Below are 20,686 nucleotides of genomic sequence, written 5' to 3' on the forward strand. Positions count from 1 at the left end.
ATTCAAGTCTTAGCATAAGGTGAATTCAAGGGAAAAATAATAGGACCCAAACCGAGTAAAAACTGACCGGATATTGTCTTTTGAAGGTGTCAATGAATCCCAAAAGTTTTCCATGTGTTCTTCATTGATTGAGTGCAAGCTTTCAACTAGCATACGTGCTAATCTTTGCTGACTCGCACATTTAATTTTGGACCTCAGGTTGGTATCTGGCTTGCATGCAGCTTCAAAATCCAGTCTCTTTGTCATGTCTTATTACGCGTTTTTCTTCAGTCAAATATAATGTTATGAAACAATGCGAAAGGTTGGACGTTTCGGTTGAAGCTGCTGCTTTTTTCATGTATATATCTTATCAATTTCAGTTCACACACCTGAAAAAGAAGAAAAGGAAAAATGGCATGGCATAGGGTGTGGTTTTTAGAATCTCCAACGTTTGAGCCTTCTTTGTTGATGGAATCAAAGCTTTCGTGGGGTTGATGGATGTTTAAGGACCGAATATTTGGTGTTCCCCACCCCCATCAATCAATTTTTTTTTATATTCTATGTTTGTCGAACCAACTTTAGCACGTATTAAAGATTGGTTCCTTTCATTTTCTACTCTCTCTAATTTGCTTTCCAGGATTGTTATACTAAGGTAGTGAGTATGTTACTCATCCACACATTATTTCCTTACTGGAATTAATATGTTTTCATGTATCATTTCAAATTTTTAATTTTTTTTAAAAAAATCTAATGCATAAATATATAAAATGAATTAAATTAGATATTTTTAATTATAAAAATATTAATTGATTATATAAAATATTCATCAATAAATTTCACAAATAAAATTTAATTATTTAATAAATCTAAAGTAAACAAGGAAAAAAATTCAACATTAAATAACAAATTATCCGTAACATTATTTTAAAAAAAATCTACAATAAAATCATCCCATACTAAATATAGAAAATAAAAGTTTAATAAAAACATAAACATAAAGTTGTGTTGGTGAAATTTTTAGAAATTTTGTCTTTATTTATTTATTTATTTATTTAATTTGTTTGTTATATAAATTCTTCACTTTTTTATTATTTATTTATTTTTACTTTAAATTTTAAAGTTGTTCTATTATCTCGATTAAAGTTTAGAAGTTTAAATTTAGTTAATAATTTTTTAAAAAATTGATAAAAAAAATAATTTTATTTATTTTAAACATTATCCGATTAGTGCATAATCAAAATTAGCCGAAACGATGATCAAATTTTACACTAATATAAAAAAAGTAAATATTTTAATTTACACATTAATCAATAGATGCCAAACTAACTAGAGTGATTATTCGGCTCAAAGTTAGATGCAATTATTTGGAGTTGGGAGCATGCAGAGATACAAAGGGGGAGAGAGGGGATTCTGGTGGAAACCTAGAGAGTTTGCTGGACTGTCACTTTCCGAAATTCAGCAATCTGTCCTCCTTTTAATTGCTTTTCTTAAAGACCTTTTTCTTGATTGATTTGACACCCATCAAATCTGCTTTGCAAGCGTATGTTCAAAGCCTCAATTATCAATGTCTTTAAATTAATAAGTAGTAGTATCATGCCACAGAAAATTCAGAAATGATGAAAGTTGAAGTCAGGTTTTAGTTACTCTACGTTGAACGTTTTCACTCAAATGGGTGAAATTTGAAATTTGAAATTTGAAGCCATTGCAATGATGGTAGTGGAGGGTGTCAAATATGGCGGAATCATTCATTATCCAGTTTAGTTACTTTTGTTCGTCTTCGACAACTCTGATAGATAGGTAAAAACTTGGTGGGGGTGAAAGATTTTGGGGTTATGTACAAATATATATAGTAGTAACTACTAAGTTGTTCCTTTTCTTTCATTTGAATAAGTTCAAATTTTAAAACCAATTTATTTCAATTTCCTTCATAAAATAATGAGTTGGATAAGCTACTTTTTCATCTATTTAATTATTAAGTTCCGTGTAATCAATTATTTGATATTAATTTTATTAAAAGAGGATTGATTTTTTCTTAAAAAAGTTTTTCAAGTATTATTCGTATAGAACCGATGGGCTCTTAAACAAGTTGGTATTATTCTCAAGTCGAGCTGAGGTTTTGTTTTCGACTCTAACGAGAACTCATATACTTAGGCTGGAGTTTAATAGGGTAAGAGTATCTTGTCGGGTCAGGTCATACGTGGCACAAATCACTTTTCAATGAGACGTAAACATGGACACGTGGTAAAATTTGAACCCATATTCTTTTAGATAATTTTTGTGGACATATATATATATATATTTACTTAGATAAAAAGTATCACCCCGTTAAAAAATCTATCTACTCTATGCAAACAATAATTCAAAAATTCTTTGAAAAGAGTACACCTCCTTTCAAGTCATTTCTTTTCTTCTACTTCTTATTAATCATGAATCCAGCAGAGATCATTGTGGTTTATGGGAAATCTATTTCTTTTAAATAAACCCCCACCAGTGCAGAAGGAACTCGACAGGCAAAAGCAAATTGGAAAGTGAGTGAAACTCTGGAATTTTTAAATAGGAAAGCATGCTCTATTATTTCCACTAAATAAATATATCTTTACATCACTTTCAAAAATGTAAATCATGAATCACATATATGTTTTGATAATTTCTTAAATTAATTATTGATTTCGTTAAAGTAATAAAAAAAACCGAATCACTTGGTTAGGTGCATTTTATATACTTTTGTTAATATTTGGAATAGGTTGTAACATTTGATACGTTCCATCTTGATATAATTTTAATAACTTTCGTAATAGTAATTGATACCCTTCGATAACATTTTAATTTTTTTATTTTATAATTTTGAGTATTGTTGAAGTAAATTGATTTTTTAAGAACAATTTTCAAGATGTTGTTCGTTAACTAGTTGATCGAGCTCTCAATAATGTTAAGAGTAGTGTTTTGTGATTAGAATTTTTGTCTCTTCGCTTTGTCGAGAGCGTGTAAATGCATAGGGAAAGAGTGTCTCATTTAGTAGAAATACGGAGATATAACTTGCAAGGCTTAAAAAAGCAGTGTTAATATACTGTATCATATAATTATGAAAGTTACCTACATGCAGGAGACTTGAACCACCAACTTAAACCATATAAGTAATATGCTTGCAAGTGTTGAGGGTTGATCGAATGCACAACGGACTACACTTCAAATATGTTTTCAAAAAGAATTGATCCACCCAATAAATATTTTCCAAATAATTTTGGAAACCTTTATTAAAGTGTTGTTTATATTAAAATGAATAAAAATAACAACATGTAGTTAACAATCTTTGAAAATGTTGTAACATCATGGAAAAAAAGTTCGGAGTTCTGTTAGTATTTGATTTTCATTTGTTGAGGGTGACGATGGCATCCAATGTTCCTACCTCGTAAGCTAGTAGCTAAGTGGTGTCCATAATATCAAATACTTCAAAGCCCATGAAGACCCCATTTTTATTTTAAAGGCCTCCATTGCTTTGAATCAAAGCTTTCTTCAAGCAAGGCCATACCACCCAAAGCTGATTTTGTGAGTGATAATTAATTATCCAAAGGAATAAGAGAAAGACTAGATATTTGGGTAAATTTGAGGTATATACCAAATTTATAAAATATTTAGGATTTTAGGTCAATTTTTTTGGATATTTAGGGAAATATGTGTTTTTTGTTTTTCTCTTCAAAATTGTTTTTTTGTGTGTGTTGGGTGTTGGAAATTTGGGAAGAAATATTTATTTGTGTTTGTATTTGAGGTAGATATTGTGATAATTTTAAGGTATATTTGAGTTCATGGTGATGCGACAATGCTTGGAGACCCACACATTTCATCTGTCGTGTTGGGATGGAAACATCACCTTAGAAGCCCATCGCATTGTAACTCAAGCTCTTAGCTCACGATGCTTATACGGTAATGAGTTGAAGTATAACTAGGGCTCTTAGTTGATGGTGGTTATGCAGTCACAAGTTGGAGTATAACTCGAGAGCCTAGTTGACAATAGTTATGCAGTCACGAGTTCAAGTTTCATGATATCAAAAGAGGATGCTTTATAAACTCTATACATAAGTTTGGGACCATAATCATAGGGAAAAACAAAGGGGCTTTCCAGTATAATGAATTTATTCTTTTTATCCATCTCTACCAAAAGCAGTATCCTGTAATTGTCCAAAACCTATGACAGAGTTGGATGTAAGAGGACTTTTAGGTAGGGGGAGTCATTGTGGCAGTGGAGAGAAGTTAAAACTTTAGCCAGGACGACAACGATTGTAGTTATTAATGAGTTTTTTAATCACAGTAACCATTGTTGGCCCAAAAGGACTTTTATCTTTTCTCCACTATTATAGTCACTCTTGACCTTGAAAGTCCTCTTGCCTCTAACTTTGTCACAAGTTCCGAACAATGAGGTTAATGATATTACTTTAGTGGAGATGGAGAAAAAGAATAAGTTGATTATATTGAAAAGTCCTTAGTTTTCCCCTAATGATTATGGTCTCAAACTTATGTATGTGGTTTATAAAGCATCCTCTTCGGGTGGCATGAAACTTGAACTTATGACCACATAACCACCATTATCTAGGCTACCGAGTTATACTTCAACCCATGACCACATAACCTGGAGCCGTAGTTATACTTTAATCTGTGTCTGTATAACCATCATGAACTAAAGCTCGAGTTGCAATGCGATGGGCTTCTAAGGTGATGGTTCGATCCCCATACTGCAGATGAAATGTGAGGGTTTCCGGTGGTGCATAATGTGGTGCTTGTGTATAAAAAATAGTGTTAGTGAAAGCACCAAAATAATATGAACCATACTGATCGGGAGGTGATGCAGTCATTAGTGCCACTTGTGGGTTTGGAGTTGATGATGACTCCATCGAGGCATTTACTCCCAACCTAGGATTCATACGGGGTTGTCTTGGCCTCCTACAATAACGTTGCCTAGTCCTTTCCTTCTCCGATAGTATATCTGACCTATCGTGATGTTTAAATAATGTCATGTACTCTAGAAAGGTCGCCAATTTTGGTGCAAGAATTGGTTTGCACATAGGTATGAAATCGTACCTATGTTCCCAAATGTAGATATATTTCTCGTGGAATTTCACTCAATCTTTGTCGGTTCTCCTCTCAAGTTGACTTTGTGTAGTTCTTTGATGTCCAGGGGTGATGAGGGAATACTTTGCCTAAACCTGGACTGGCGCATCACTCGGTCAAATTCGTGCATCTCTACCGTCACGAAAACTATCAATGGCACCTTTATGTGCCACATATTACGATTGGCCAAAAATTCGGCTGGGATGCATTTTTGAATTCTCAAATCACGTATGACATTCATTCAAACTATAGTACAAAATTATAATTTTTATTATCTACCTAATACTAAATTTCAAATCCTTACGTAAATATTACATAATTTAAAAAATTCAAAAACTAACCATTGCTTCCAATCATTGATCTAATAATAGCCAGATATCTTCGAGCTCATCCGCTATACCAACATGACTCGCCTCATTGTTCCAATTATTCAAATAACCTGTTGTTTCAAAAATATAATAATGAAAAAATATTATGATAACTATATTATCAAATGAATTCTACCTTATTACGAGTGGGAAAAAATAATGGGTGTGTACTCGGGGACGTAAAAATGGTACCGTGTATCATGCCCATGACTGCAAGAGTATGCAACCACCGATTTTAAATTTTTATGGTTGTGCCGTCCGACACATCTCTCAGTACAATGTGACCAATACAACTAATCCACAACTGAATTGTCTTACATCTTTCAAGTCGATGAATTGTAATAGCCACCTTATATGTACCAGATTTTGAGGTTTATCGGGCATTAGAAGACCCCCAGTTAACCTCAAGATGAATGCTCGGGCGTATTGTTCTTTTTCAAAAACACTTGCGAAGTTGCCGATATAATTGAAATTTTCTTCTAACCATTTCATCTCTATTCGACTACCAAAAAACTTGTTCAGCACCTTGCCTAATAGTTACTCGCAAATTGCGCTCCAATTGCCAACGACCATTGCCCCGTAACAACTAGCCCATCTACTGGTAAATTGATTTGTAAAGCTACGTCATCGAGTGTAATTGTACATTCACCGCACGGAAGATGGAATGTGTGTATCTCAAGTCTCCATCTTTCCACTAAAGCGTTGATAAGTGTGGGATATCTAATTTAGTCCCCCTGAGCATATGAGATACATGCAAAAATCCCCGCCTCTTGCAAGTGTTGTTCAATAACACACGGTGCTATCGTAGTTAAATTATGTATGTACGTCTCTTAAATTCGATCTTCGGCCTGATTATATAAAAATAAAAAATTATAAAATTAATAATGTTAACAACTTAATAATAAACTTAATTAAAATTAAAAAAAATTAATAATATTTTCTTACCATTTGCAATTGGAAATTAGATATGTGCTTGTCATCGAAACGTATAAGCAAAATTGTATTATAAAAATCAATTAAATTACGAAATATAAAATTAAAACAATAAGATTTTGAGAGAAATTGAATGAAAATTTGAGAACTAAAAATTTGAGAGAATTGAGAGAAAGGATGAGTTGAAAATTTTTGAAGAATGAGATTTAAATGCAAAAGTATGAAAATGGCTTGGATTTATACAGAACAAACTAACTATTTTTAGCCTTTGGAAAAAATCAGTTGGGAAACTTTGTTCCTCTCTCCAAAATAGGTTTATTTCCCTAAATATCCAAAAGATTAGTGCAAAACCCTAATTTTTCTTTTTCAAAAAATGGCATATGCTTCAAATTTACCCGATATTTTGATAGGTTGGTAGAACAAAAAAAAATTAAATTCAAAATATTTAAAATAAATAATTTAATAGTGTAATATTTTTTAGTTTTTAATAAGAATTTTATTTGATATGAAAAATATTTTTAAAATAAAGTAGCTACATTAGATATAACATATGTTACTTTTTTTAACCATAAATAGGGATACTATATGATACTTTATAAGTGCATAAGTTTCATGCACCATCAGTAAATAATAATATGTACATCATCATTAAATAAAACAACAGACAGCGGAGGATTTATGAAAAATATTAATAACTCTATTTAAATATAATTAAATAATAGTTAATTATGAATAAATGTTAAAATCTTAAAATCTAAACAAGAGACCCTAAATCTTTAAACCAAGCTCCTAAATCAAAGAGTTATTCATATTTATTTATAATAGTTATGATTAATGTTTAATTATATTTAAATAAAATTATTAGTATTTACTTATAAGCCTTCTATATTTTTTGTTTAATTTAATGATAATGTGTTATGTTATTATTCGTTGATGGTGCATGAGATTTATGTATTGACTATGCATAAAATATTATTCCATAAATAAATACTGATGACTTAATGTATTCCGATGATGGTGCATAAAAAATTTATGCATTTTGCATCAAATATTATCTCAAATATTAGATATTAAATTAATTTTTTTTGTTTAATTTCACAGACGAGTTGATATCTACTTAATTCATTATATCAAACTTAGAGGGAGGGTTTGCTGTAAGTATGATCACACGCCGAAAATGCACTGTGAGCTGTGGTCATTCAAATTGGTCTCATCACCAGAACCAGTTGAGTACAATTCGGTTCATATCACACCTCTCTATGGCCAAGGCCACCACAATACATAGCCTGTTTGTTTTATGTATATATAGATGCTCCTTCGAAACGGTGCCAACGCGTTCGTTAAGCTGCGTACTTTGCATGAGCTTCTAAATGAACTCTCTTTTTTTAACCATTTTTTCTCTTCTTTTCAATTAACTCTTTTTCTGGAGCATTTTCTTACTTATTTTTATGATTAATTTGTTGTGTAGTCATGGAAAGAAGTAGTGCGATATCTTGGGGATGGGTTTGGTTTTGTTTGTGTTTGTGGTTTTGTTCAAGTTGTGTGGTTGAAGCTAAGCGGGAAGGGAGGTTTTCGAGTGATGTGAGTCGTAGGATGATAGACATGGGATTAAGCAACAGTCCTGCTGAAGCCTTCGGCCATCCAGTGACTACAGATAGTGGTTATGGAGAATGCCCTGGTGGTGGTGTAGGCAATAAGGGATGTGCAGGCAATGGTGGTGGTGGTGGTGGTGGTTTTGGCAGGGGGGAGGTGTAGGCAATGGTGGTGGTGGTGGTTTTGGCAGGGGGGAGGTGTAGGCAATGGTGGTCTTGGTGGAGGTTTCGGCAGAGGGGGAGGTATGGGCAATGGTGGAACCGGGGGTTATGGCGGTGCGGGAGGTGTAGGAAATGGTGGCTTTGGTGGTGGTATGGGCCAAGGTGGTGGTGGTGGTTATGGCCCAGGGCGTGGGTTTGGGGGTGGAGGTGGAGGTGGAGGGGACGGTGGTGGCTACGGGTATGGCAATGTAGGCGGCGGAGGAGGAGGAGGCTGGGCAAGAAACGGTGATGGAAAGGGGTATGGCGGTGGGTGGGGATATGGTTCCCCAGGTGGAGGAAAAGGTGGCAGATATGGTTCTTCTGCTTCTACGTCTCAAAAGGACCATCCACGGTAATAGCACCAATGCCCAATGTTGTTTACGGAGAGAATAAGGATGACATTTCTCCATTTTATAGTTTCCCCAGTTCTCCATTTTCTTTAGTTTTTCTTTTCACAAAATGTTATGTGTAGTGTTAGGCTGTTAGCTGCATCTTATGGCATTTAAGGTTATTGTCTCCTTTTTTTTATATAATAAATGTTAGAAAATGCTATGTCAACTTTTATGATTCAGGGAGCTTGGAGAAACCGAGACCCTGCAAGCTTATCTCCTATCTTTGTTATCTCTTTAACCACAATGAAATTGTTTAATTTCATATGTTTAAGGGTGTTTTATTGACTCGCATGAAATCCAAAAACTTGATGGATAAAAATAATTTTTCAGATTTTATTCGCACTGGCTACTATACCATATACATGACCATGGTCTTCAAAACCCATTGCTTGGATATAATTAAAAGTTGTAGATGATATTGCTAACTTAGGTAGATGTAGATGGGCCTAATATCGGTTTATGGGCTATGACAGGCTAGGAGACTGAGTTCCATTGGTCTTAGAAATTAAGGTGCCCACTCAGTTTTTCAAATCTTCGTTCTGGGTGGGAAGAGAAGCAACAAGCAAGCCAGCAAAAGCATGTGAAAATTGATTGCTGCAGTGTCCAAACTCCCCATCCAACAACAACTTAAAGCATCCACGAAATTTTGTCAAATTCAATGGAAATAAGTCAATAACATCGTAAGGTGCAATGAAGCACCATTTCAGAAAATTAATAATTGGGTTTAGGGTCCACCGCCACTTTGTTTGCTGATTTCTATGAAGGGAACTTCCAACAACCAACTATATTTATAGTGAGCTCCAGCTGTAGTTTTGAAGCACCTAGGCTTTACCCTCGTCAACTTCTAATATCTAAATTAGGCATATCCACCTTGCTGACTTTGGGTGAAATTAAAAATAATAATGGTGATAAAGATTAATTATTATAGTAGTATGATTAAAATTAACGATAGATTATGTTTAAATTTAAATACAATATTAACGGTGATATAAAGACTATATTTTATGAAATAGAAATATTAAAATATTATTATACTTAAATCAAATAATAAAATATAAATTAAATTGTATTCATGCTAAATTATAAATTACAAATAAACAATTATTTTTATTAAAAACTAAATTATATTAAATAATGATATATTAATTAAAATTTTATTAGGTGCATTAAATAAAATAAATAATAAAGGAAGAAGTGGAGGGGTAACCCCTATTTTTGGACTTCCAAATCAGTCATCTGGAGTTTTTAACTCCAGCTAATATTTTGAGTTATAATAAGGTGAAAAATGCTCACTGGAAACACTTCAAGTAGAGCTGCGTTTCAGTTAAATTTTTTTTTACTCTTTTAAGTCTCACCACACTGGAGATGGAAAGGAGGCATAAGATGGTGGTGAGTATTGCGCATTCATCTCCCTTTATATCTTCAGACCAAAATTGGGCGGTGACATTTGATGGATACAGTGCCATGAAATACTAATATAGGTTCTTCAATTGATATCGTAAACCTTTTTTCCTTTTGAACTTAATTGTTATTTTGAAGTTTAAATAATGAATTAACTTATGTTTAAGAATTCAGTTCAACTTGAATCTATCTATAAAACGATGGGCATTAGGTTAGGCTAGCCTTTAATATAATTTTTAAAACCAATGAGAACAACTATGAAATGCGAACAGAATATACGGTTTGAAACGATAGTGATGTTGCGAAACAAGGGTTCCAGGACGCGGAAAAGGGAGGGTATAGGTTCCTTTTTTCTTCTTCTTCTTTTGACTGATGAAATCTAATACCAGCAGCACAAATGTAATTAAGGTCGTGGGTTTTTTCATTTCTGCCATTCTGGATCCCACTTTACTTTACACACTGGATCCTTGGCTATATATACAAGTCTTCCACTCTCAAGCTCTCGTGGACTTTGTACACGAAACCCAATCTTCTCTTTCTTTTCTTCTGGGAGTGAAGCTGAAACTTCTTGTTGGTGCGGAGGAGGGGTGAGAGATCTGAGTGATGGGAGGAGGCAATGGCCAGAAATCAAGGATGGCTCGTGAGAAACACGTGGAGAAGAACAAGGCCGCTAAGGGTAAAAGTTTCTTGTGCTCGTTCTTTACGTTTTTAAATTTCAGCCATAAGATCTGACGTACAGAGTTTGTTGTTTGTGTATTCTAGGTAGTCAGCTGGAATCAAATAAGAAAGCCATGACGATCCAGGTAAACTATATATAGCCTATGCTTCCTTTTCTTTTCTCTTCTGCTTCTGGATACTGATTGATGGAGAGTGGTGGTTGCAGTGCAAGGTTTGCATGCAGACATTCATATGCACCACATCAGAGGTGAAGTGCAGAGAACATGCTGAATCAAAGCACCCAAAATCTGACATCTATGCTTGTTTCCCTCACCTTAAGAAATGAATGAAATTATCCATTAAGGAAAAAATAACAATAATAGAAGTAGCAGGTTGGACTTGAGGTTCCATTTCTTGTATTTTATGTCATTAGTTCCCGCAATCGTATTGGATCAAATCAATGCAGTTCGAAACTTTCAAGCTATTATTCATGACTATATACAAAATTGCATATTGCAACCAACCTATTAAATAAGACATATTTTGGGAATTAAGTTCGTCTACTCACTACTGTCAAGTTAGAACAACTAAAGACAGCTCGCAATCCATTAACGTAGCTCAAGATCACTTTCTCTATAAACAAGAAACAACCCCAATTGAGAGTATCAGACAAATCAACTGGGTCCCTGACACCAAATTTCATGTATATATATTATACGCTCTTCATAACTAAAAGAAAGAATGCATGAATTTTCATGTTGAGGACTTTTAAAGCAAAGTAGTCTTTCAATTTGGCACCAGCAAGAGCATCCAGAATAAAGATATGACAATGTGAAGTCTTTCACAAAGATGAGTTACCTCAACATTAGAATCCATTTGTCTCCTGATGGAAGGAGAAAACCAAATGACGAGGTAGTAGTAGGTGTTGGGAAGCCAATTCTAGCAACACTGCTTCTCATAAAAACCTCGTTCGTAATTTAGAATGTGGTTCCTAGCATTGCAATTATTGACCCAGTTAGAAAGGGACCAAAGCCCATTAGAGATATGGGGTTAATGGGCCCTTTATTGCTAGATCACAACATCGGACCAGGCTGTCCCGTCAGTTGTAGAGCGCGTTCCAGAAATGGGGAGCAGTAGCGGCAACACTCTCAAAAGCTTAAGCAACCGCTGCCTCCTTCGACTCTCTTCCGATACCCATTCGCTCTTCCATGGCAAAACCTTCAACGAAGCTTCTCTCACGACCCAAAGGCGGGGATTTTACTCTTTCTCCTCCCCTAATAAACTTGCAAGTTGCAAAGGGTCTCATCCACTGCGTTCTTTTTCGACCTCCTCATCGTCGTCAAAGGTTGGGTTTTTGGGATGGTATTTAGCGAAGCTCGAATCCAATCCTATTATTACAAAATCTGTCACAACTTCCCTTATCTTTGCCGCTGCTGATTTTACTTCACAGGTAAGTCTATATATTTTCGTTTTCCCTCAATCCAATTCTCAATTATGCAAACAAGGGTCTGGGATGTTCTCAATTTGATCGGTTTTGGTAGAAATAGGAGCCTTTTGTTTTGAGAAAGTGATGTTAAATTACTCGAAAGTATGTCTCTTGGCCTAGTTCTATTGAATTCTAGGTGTTTCTTTGATGTTTGCATTTACAATCGTTACACATTAAGGGAAAGAATTGCTTTGCAACAACGCAATTCTTATCTTTTGTTGAATTATCCTTTTAACTTTTAAGTTAACTTCCAAATGGTTTTTACATCTTCATTTCTGTGATGCTATTGTTTGATCCGTTGATTTACCATAATAATGTTTCCTTCTCATATGTATAACATCTTTGGTTAGATGATCACATCAGCTTCTAGTTATGACTCGATTCGGACATTACGGATGGCTGGATATGGATTGCTTCTCTTGGGGCCATCACAGCATCTTTGGTTTAACTTATTGTCAAAAGCTTTGCCTAAACGAGATATGCTGACTACCTTCAAGAAAATGTTTCTGGGGCAGGCTGTCTTTGGACCTTTGGTCACTACTGTTTTCTTCTCCTACAATGCAGCTTTACAAGGTGAAAGATCCCCCCCTCCACCCCCACCCCCACAACTATTCTTTTTCTTCAAGGAAATAGACATATTACTGCAATGTTGGGACTCTCTATTATCCTGTATTTCAATATCTCTGCTTGGTCGGGACTTATTATGGTCCTTGTGGAGTTCAGAAGGTGACATTGCGAAGGTATCTAATCAGCATTATTTCAGAAATTCCCTTTAGCTGAAAACTTGAGACCCCTTCTTGGATGAACTGTTGTCAGTTTGTCGCTTGTACCTTGTAGGCTTTTTTAGATCTCTAGTTAGGCATCATGTATCAAGCTTTGCTTTTTTGCCTACTGGCATGCTCTGTGAAGTTACCATTTTTGCTTGGCTTTCTAACCATTCATTTGATTACGTTTCTAATGGGGCCTTGTTCTTGTTTTGGTCTTTTATTGGCTAGCTTCAGAAGTTAAACCTATCCTCCGAAACTTATTGCTATCACAAGGGATTCAAAGATGAAGCCCTGGTTCTTAAATTGTACTCATTGTGTATAACCAAGTCTCTGGTTGTGCGGTGTTGGCCATCGTGTTAGACTTACTCTCTGACTTCTTATTGTGGTTCTGAAATCAGGTGAAAATGCTGAAGAGATTGCAGCTAGACTGAAGCGTGACCTCCTCCCGACATTGATAAGCGGTGCTATGTTCTGGCCAACCTGTGATTTTGTTACGTACAAGTTTGTACCTGTTCATCTCCAGGTATATTTGTGTTACTTCCTGCTATACTTTTGGAGTTTTCTCATATCCAATTGCTGTGACTAGTGCCTTTGCTAACATTTTGTGGCAGCCTCTAATGAACAGTTCTTGTTCCTACATATGGACAATCTATTTGACGTACATGGCAAGCTTAAACAAAGTGAGCATCGAGTAGTGGGGCTTTTGACTTGAGTGCTTGGTACTTAATTCTTTCAGTTTACTCAAATTAATTCTTAAGCTGGAATTCTTCCTGGAAGACATGAAACAATTGAAAAGCAACCTTTAGTATTGAATATTTCTTGTAACCGTGCCTCTAGCTCTGCAGAGATAGAATTGTATATCGGATCTCCATCTTTTAGTTTTATATTAAAGATCATTTTTATTTAATTATTAATTATATTCCATGCTGGAATTGGTTGCATAAAAGAGATGAGACATGGGATTTGATTTTGGGTGTTTGCGTCTTTAGTTGGTCCAGTTGTACGGATCCAATCAAACCTGTGCGTATACACTAAATCATCATTCACTATAACATATTTATGACAACAAAAATAGTAACTGGAGAGAGAAATAGACTGATTTGTCTTTTCCACTTGTTTCTTTCCTGAAATCTTTAATTACTATATTAGTATTAAGTTCTTGCTAGAAAGCAATAGTTCATATCAGTTCAATATATTGCTGAAAATTTGATTCAATGATTACGTATTTTTTATTTATAAAATATCAAACTGAGAGAAATGTGCGAAAAATGATGAAAGATATTGATTTGTGTATATATTTCGTTCGTGTTTATGTATAATTAATTTTATTTTAGCAGCGCCACGTTTTTCTCGTTCCCGACAAACCACTGTTGGAGCGACACGTAACTCAATCTTTGAACATATACAAGCGCAGACGTGTTCTGTTTTCCTTATTTGTCTCCCTCTTTGAACCTATGCGGTCAAAGCGACGAGAGTCGGGCCTATTGATTCGGCCCGAACTCCATTTAATTAGAGCCACGCGCCAAGGCCGAAGCGTTCGCCAAATACCCTCTCCCCGCTCAAACCTTGGAAGGTCCAAACGTCTCAACAACCGAAATGATATCCTCACGTGCCTGTGCAATCTCAAAGACGCACAACCAATTAAACCTCCACGTGGGAGACAGGAAGGCACCAGGGCGTCAAATAGTATACCAGAATAACCGTCTCGGTCGAACGCGCCAAAGGCATTGAATCCCAACACAGTTCTCAAACAGGTAGGAAGTGCCACGTGGCAATCACAAAGACAATGATTGTGTCATCCGGGTTTTTTTTTTTTGTTAAGGGAAGCCATTAAAATACAGAGCACGAACTTAGGAGTTTTCGCAGAGGAGCGAATAAAATAAAAAAGAAAGAAAGAGAACGAAAGCAAAAGAAGAACTAGAAAGAAAAGGAGAAAGTAGAGAACGAGAGAAGTATTTCAATAACATCTCTTTTTAAAATTTTTTCTTACTTCAATCAGTAATTTTCTGATTTAATATTTTGGTGAATTTGGTTGCAGGGTTATTTAGAATCTTCTCTCTTTTTTTCACTTTTTTTCCTTCTTTTAGTTTCACCCTTTCTCTCATCCGCTCTCCTCTCAACGAGAAGAAGGAAATTTTCAGCAGGTAGAAAAATGAATTTTGTTGATAAAATGTCGAACGGAATGCGTAGAGTTTGGACCGGTCTCGCCACACGCCTCGGGGTTCGTAAAAGCGGTAAGTCTCAACTCTCAACCGTCTTAATTCTAACTCGTCGCCAATTTGATGATTTTAGCAAGGCTGAGATCAAGAAAGGTCTCCTTTTCTCTTTAGTTTTTCTTTTTTTTGAAAGTTTTTTCCTATAACTGAAATGTTAATGACAATGACCCGTACTTCCTTTAAAATGATTGAAGTGATTATACTCAATTAGCCATATTTGTTGGGGGAAGGAACAGGGCTGTTGAAGCTGCAAAAGGAAGTAAGCTCGTGTGAATACGGGGATGTGCATGTGATGTGGGAGTTGCTGAGGAGATCCGAAATAGAAATGGGTGAATCCCCCAAAAGATGCAAAAAGCGACGATTGACAAAATGCTTTCAGTGGAGAAGGTCTCCTTTTCATCGTCGCTGCTTCTCATGAACATGGGCATTACTTTTCCTTTCAGGGTTTCAGTCAATTCTTTATTATTATTTCATCCCCTCTCTCTGTGTGTATATCCCTGGTTAGAAAGGGTTTTTTTCCCATCGTATCGGTCCAAACAAGAGAGGAAATAAGGAGGGATTGGTTTTATAAGATTGCTCCTATTCCCTCTTTTTCTATATACCAACTATTTGTATATATCAGCTGCCTGCCAAGTGATTGCGTTCTCTATCTCGTACTTTGTCATAAACTATATATATACTTCGGTATATGTGTTTTCTGTTGTCCTTTAAAACATGCTGCCAGTGCCATGTTTTACGTATTTGATGTTTTCACGAAAATTTGCTGAGGAAAAAAACATGGTTCATCTATGATTTGGCAATTGGTTGTTGTTGACTTTCCTTGTGATTCTTCTTTTCTTTTTTTTTACATATATTTCGTTTTCCACATGTTGATTTTAAAATTCCAAATCAAATACTAAGCTCTGAATTCAAGCTTCCAATCATCACAAAGTCCATACTTCACTACATATCTGCTAAGATTATGGAGACACTGGGTCAGAATAGAACGAATTTGGATCAACCAAAGCGTTACAACTTTAGCTCATTTTGATAGAAAATCTTGCTGTTTGTTGCTCTTCACGCCAAGTATATTGATGCATTCCAATTAGGGCTTAACAAAGAAACTAAGAAAATCCAAAAATCGATTTAAATCAATGTATTTAATTTGATTTTAGGTTGGTATATTATTTAAATTACATAATTCAATTTGGATTTGATTTATTTGATTTTAGGTTGGTGTATTATTAAAATCGCACAATTCAATTTGGATTTGATTTTTCACATGAAACCCGTTTTATCTATAAATTGATCATTTCAATATTTATATAGACTAATTCATTTAACTCTATTATTATTATTATTATTATTAACTAGATATGATCATAAAAAATAGTTACAAAAATATTTGATAAAAAGATTGTAATTATATTAGAGAAAGTGAATCATTTTTTTAATATAATAATTATAAGCATAAGCATAATTTAAATTTTAGAAAAATAGTTTATTAAAATTTATAATATTTTATTTATAAAATAAAACAACTTTTCACAATCATATATGTTTTTAATCAATTATATGTCATAGTGTAATCACTCAATTATAATTAATTAAACTAATTCAAAAAAATGACACAGAAAAACATTACGTATACTAATGGTTTATGTATTAACTTTAGTTTTAAAAACTTTGAATGATTTAACGACTTTATAGCTTAATTTAAAATAATTTTTTAAATATTTTTATTGATTGCTATGATATTAATTTAATTATATAATTCACTTTATAAATGTATAAATGAATCTAGAACATGGATTATGATTGTTGTGAAAAAATTAAGACTTACACTATCAAAATTTTTTAGGACCAAATTAAATATTTTAATTTTTATTGTATACGGTTTTGATTTCCAAAAGCCGAACCCAACCAATACACCCTCTAAATTACGATCAATCTTCCAAAATTTTATTATTAGCGGTTTTACCATTTAGATGGAATATTGTTCGCCATTCGAACTCTAGCATCAAATCTCACTTGTCTTGTTATTCAACGTAGGCCCAGTACCTGCTGCCAGATGCCTCTTTAGAAATTGCAGGTGAAAAAAGAGATGGTCCAGTCCAGTCTCTCTTTTAAAAAATGAAGATGGGCTTAAAACCATCTTTTTCCACCTATTGGATGGTAAAGCTCCTTTTCCTACTCTTGAGTCCTAGATATTCCAATAACTAAACAGGCCTAATCCCCCGGGACACAGACCCACTTTACTGGCTGCGGCTGGACCACAAAGCTTCTTTCAGTTAGGAGAGTAAATTGTTGCTAGATATAACGAAGGCATTTCTATTTCAAACTTAAAGACTCTATGTTACTCCCAAGTGCTTCGCAGCTTATCAATAATGAAATATCGAATCCTATTTTAGTCCTAATTTCAGTACTGCTTTGGTGGCGTCCATTTTTAGAGTAAGCTTTTACTCCTTGGCTGCGTCTTGTTGCCCTTGCATGCGTACAACTAAAGTTAATTATTACCAAAAGCTGGCAGGCAGCCTTTTTAGTTATTAACTTACAGCAACACCTGTAGACAAAATCGTCACTTTTCACGCTTATCACCTCCATTCTTCCACAAGCCACCGATTGTTATAAAGGGTTGTTTCAAAACTGGCGGTCACTATTCTTCCCCCTGAGCTTTAATGGTTGGTAAGTGTTTAATCGGTAGTATTGCAGTAGTAATATTTAATGGAGTGCGGGAAATCCAACGCCGTGCCTCTCGGCATACGCGAAGCCAACGCTATATCAATTGAGCTACAACTTCTCTGCAACTCTATTTGCTTCCCTAATTTTCATTAGGGCTATGGCGAATCCATCTATGTCTGAGAGAAAGCAAGCAAACGATGAGGTGTGTAACAGAGAAACCAAAGTGCACGGCAATTGGCTCAAAACAAATGCTAAAAAGGGTTTCCGAGACACGACCGTACGTGGCGAATGGCTCGCGTTCCCAGCAAACATTTTTTGTTTTTTGTTTTACCGCATTGATGTCTTCATTCATTTCTCACAATGACACTGTTCCCTCCCATGCATAAATCAATGGCATTTACTCCTTTTCTGCATCCCTACAGCCATGAGAGATCAGACAATGAAACTCACATGCCTTCTTTTATTATTTCACTTACCCCACCATTAAAGTTCCAAACTTTTTTACATTATATATTTTTTATATTATCAAGCACACTGCATGTTCAAAGCCTCAAAGGCATGGCATGGGCCGCCCTTAGGCACTAGAGACATAGTTACTAGCCACCTTTCTTCATTGCCTTATCTCCACGGATTTTCCGGTCGACTTTGTTTGAAGTTGCTCCATTTTGGGGGTGACGAAAGCTGGATTCCATTTTTTTTATTGTCTTTAAATATATTTTGGTGGCTGGAAAATAGTTTCATGCGCTGACTCAGTTGCTGCATAAAAGGCATTTTTTCCAGGGTGTAATTGTAGTTGGGAAAAATCAACTCTTTGTTCGGAGGGGGACTCATCAATTCATCTGCCAATAACACTGGCATTATGAAGGTTCCTGGGATTTGGGTTTTCTTCTTTGTGATCGGGACAGCTTTGTTCGTCTTTGCCTTCAGCAGCTCCTCCATTCCTGGTAATGTTTTACCTCGTACTAGTTCATTTCTCTTCTGTTAATTGGCCTACATAACCATCAAGACAAAATTCCTGTGTTTGTTTTCATTACTGGAATTCGGGTAATAGCTGCATTGGAAGATGGCTTAAGTGTTATAGTTAATGCAGCTTCTTAACATTATTTATCTGTTAATGATCTGACTGATCTTATCAAAAGCACTCTCTAGCTACCACTACCTACATTTGAAATGTATTAAACTTTTGTTTTTAAAGAAATTTAGAAGATTTAAAAATATAAGTTAAATGGTTAAAATTTTTGTATTAAATTTAAATTCATTACAATATCAATTGCCAATAAATTTAAATTAATTTTAATAATGTAAATAATTGGGTTTATGTTTTTGAAATGGGAAAAGAAAATAAAAATAAAATTCAAAATACAACAAACCAAAAACTTAAGTTTAACTTTTCTTTTGTGCAATTATATTTGAGATGTTGATTGTTTAGTCCATAAACAATGAACCTTCAATCTACAACTCTGGTAAACTGCACATGGCTCGTTGCTATTTAAAGAATTAAATGACCTCACTGCATGCTATTTCTTGTTATATAAGTTTGTAGTGTCAATAATTTTGTTACCTTCAAAGAAGAAAAAGGTTAATAATTTCGGTCAACCGTCTCAATTCTCAAGCTGTCTTTTACAGAGATTTGTTTTGGATCTTCATTCTTTGGGTTTAAATAAATAATTTTAGTGATCTATTTCAATCGTATTTATAACTAGTTGATCAAATTGCAGGCTTTGGTTGGCCCATATCTAAATCATGCCAATAAAATGATGTAGCTTAAAATTGCGGTTTTGCATGTTAAAAAGTAAATGCATGACGTTAGTAAATCAAGTTAAATAGCAGCAACCAGATACATGTCACTGTTGTAATCAATCATTATTACATGTTTAATAGTGACCAGCTTCTTAAATGTCAGGTATGGATTTGCAGCATGTTGATGGTACGAGTATGAGTGAAACAAGTAGAAAGCTGAAGGTATACACATTCACTACATGCATGGCCACAATCTGCAAAGAGAACCCTTTTCTTTCGTTTCCGGATTTTGAGACATTTTCTCATCTGAAATTTGCAGGGGAGTGGATACAGTCCAAGCAATGAAAAGAGGAGCAATGTGGATGTGGATGATTACGATCCTATTGATCCAGTTCCAAGCTCCAAAGCATCCATAAAACCTGGTCCTATTGAGCATGGTACTCCTCTTATTCCCTACATCCCAAAACCCTCACCTCCAGATCATCCCAAAATTGGTGGTTCCACTTAGCCATCCAAAAAAATCTTCTGAAGAACATGCCAATGTAATATCTGTATCGTACCTCATGTTTTAACCAGCTTTGTTCTCTGAATCCCGTCTATTCAATAACTTCAAGTTGCCTATATGTATGCAGCTTATGTTTGTGTTGAATCTGTTTGGCATTGGCCTTGTATCCTGAATATCACTTCTTTTAAGTTAATTTGATTGCCATTTGTATTGGTTTTCCTTCATATCATCAAACCCTTGATCTCCAAACCCAGCAATCATCATAAAATTCATAGCTGAAGTGCCAATTTCTTTCATGACCCCAGCAGCTTAATGAAACACACAGAAGGGTCATGATAAAAAGAGTTTGTGAAAGCGACTGCTTTCATTTGGTCCCCTTTCCTTTGGTTATCTATGCCTTATGGAAAGGGGTAGAGGAGATATCATAATCACCAAAGCAATGGGACCGAAGAAAGCTAGCTCATTTATCCTGCCCATTTTGCTTCAACTACCATGTGATAGAGTTTGAAAACGTTACTTGAAAATGGATTAGTTACTTTGATTACAATGACATGTTGATTGGCTTCCCCATCCAGCATGGTTTAATGCAAAACCAGTTTGTTTTTGCTTGACTGGTTTTGTAGTAAATGGTGGTTCAACGGGTGAGCAAAATTTGATTCGGCTCGTAAAAGTGAAAAGAAATTGA

The 20,686-nt window shown here is 34.9% G+C and overlaps 4 protein-coding genes and 1 long non-coding RNA gene across 7 annotated transcripts; 4 read left to right on the plus strand and 1 right to left on the minus strand.

Moving 5' to 3' along the window:
- Window positions 1-5,110: 5,110 nt before the first annotated feature.
- Window positions 5,111-6,617, minus strand: LOC121217809 (uncharacterized). Its single transcript, XR_005914017.1, has 3 exons — window positions 6,396-6,617; window positions 5,643-6,298; window positions 5,111-5,521 (listed from the first exon to the last, which is right to left on the minus strand). It is a non-coding gene; the product is annotated as an uncharacterized lncRNA (long non-coding RNA).
- A 1,236-nt stretch (window positions 6,618-7,853) lies between these two features.
- On the plus strand, window positions 7,854-8,682 carry LOC107902662 (acanthoscurrin-2). The gene is made up of 3 exons (XM_041092669.1): window positions 7,854-8,132; window positions 8,167-8,528; window positions 8,649-8,682. Exons 1-3 carry the CDS (start codon window positions 7,854-7,856, stop codon window positions 8,680-8,682), a joined length of 675 nt encoding a protein of 224 aa, XP_040948603.1.
- A 1,659-nt stretch (window positions 8,683-10,341) lies between these two features.
- On the plus strand, window positions 10,342-11,110 carry LOC107905632 (uncharacterized protein At2g23090). The gene is made up of 3 exons (XM_016832327.2): window positions 10,342-10,645; window positions 10,732-10,772; window positions 10,853-11,110. The coding sequence occupies exons 1-3, from the start codon at window positions 10,573-10,575 to the stop codon at window positions 10,970-10,972; spliced, it is 234 nt and encodes a 77-aa protein (XP_016687816.1). The 5' UTR covers window positions 10,342-10,572; the 3' UTR covers window positions 10,973-11,110.
- A 601-nt stretch (window positions 11,111-11,711) lies between these two features.
- On the plus strand, window positions 11,712-15,895 carry LOC107905630 (PXMP2/4 family protein 4). 3 transcript variants are annotated; one of them, XM_041094169.1, is made up of 6 exons: window positions 11,712-12,076; window positions 12,463-12,685; window positions 13,278-13,402; window positions 13,505-14,633; window positions 14,918-15,113; window positions 15,326-15,895. In XM_041094169.1, exons 1-4 carry the CDS (start codon window positions 11,750-11,752, stop codon window positions 13,589-13,591), a joined length of 762 nt encoding a protein of 253 aa, XP_040950103.1. In that variant the 5' UTR covers window positions 11,712-11,749; the 3' UTR covers window positions 13,592-14,633; window positions 14,918-15,113; window positions 15,326-15,895. The 3 variants fall into 3 exon arrangements, with proteins under 3 accessions (XP_040950103.1, XP_016687813.1, XP_016687815.1); XM_016832324.2 differs by having other exon boundaries at window positions 15,332-15,895; XM_016832326.2 differs by having other exon boundaries at window positions 11,713-12,076; window positions 13,491-14,633; window positions 15,332-15,895.
- Window positions 15,896-17,514: 1,619 nt separating this feature from the next.
- LOC107905634 (uncharacterized) lies at window positions 17,515-20,225 on the plus strand. Its single transcript, XM_016832329.2, has 3 exons — window positions 17,515-18,700; window positions 19,660-19,718; window positions 19,816-20,225. Exons 1-3 carry the CDS (start codon window positions 18,616-18,618, stop codon window positions 20,002-20,004), a joined length of 333 nt encoding a protein of 110 aa, XP_016687818.1. The 5' UTR covers window positions 17,515-18,615; the 3' UTR covers window positions 20,005-20,225.
- The last annotated feature ends 461 nt before the right edge of the window (window positions 20,226-20,686 follow it).

The sequence above is a fragment of the Gossypium hirsutum genome, chromosome D05 (genome assembly GCF_007990345.1).
Source record: "Gossypium hirsutum isolate 1008001.06 chromosome D05, Gossypium_hirsutum_v2.1, whole genome shotgun sequence".
In the NCBI taxonomy this organism is placed as follows: domain Eukaryota; kingdom Viridiplantae; phylum Streptophyta; class Magnoliopsida; order Malvales; family Malvaceae; genus Gossypium; species Gossypium hirsutum.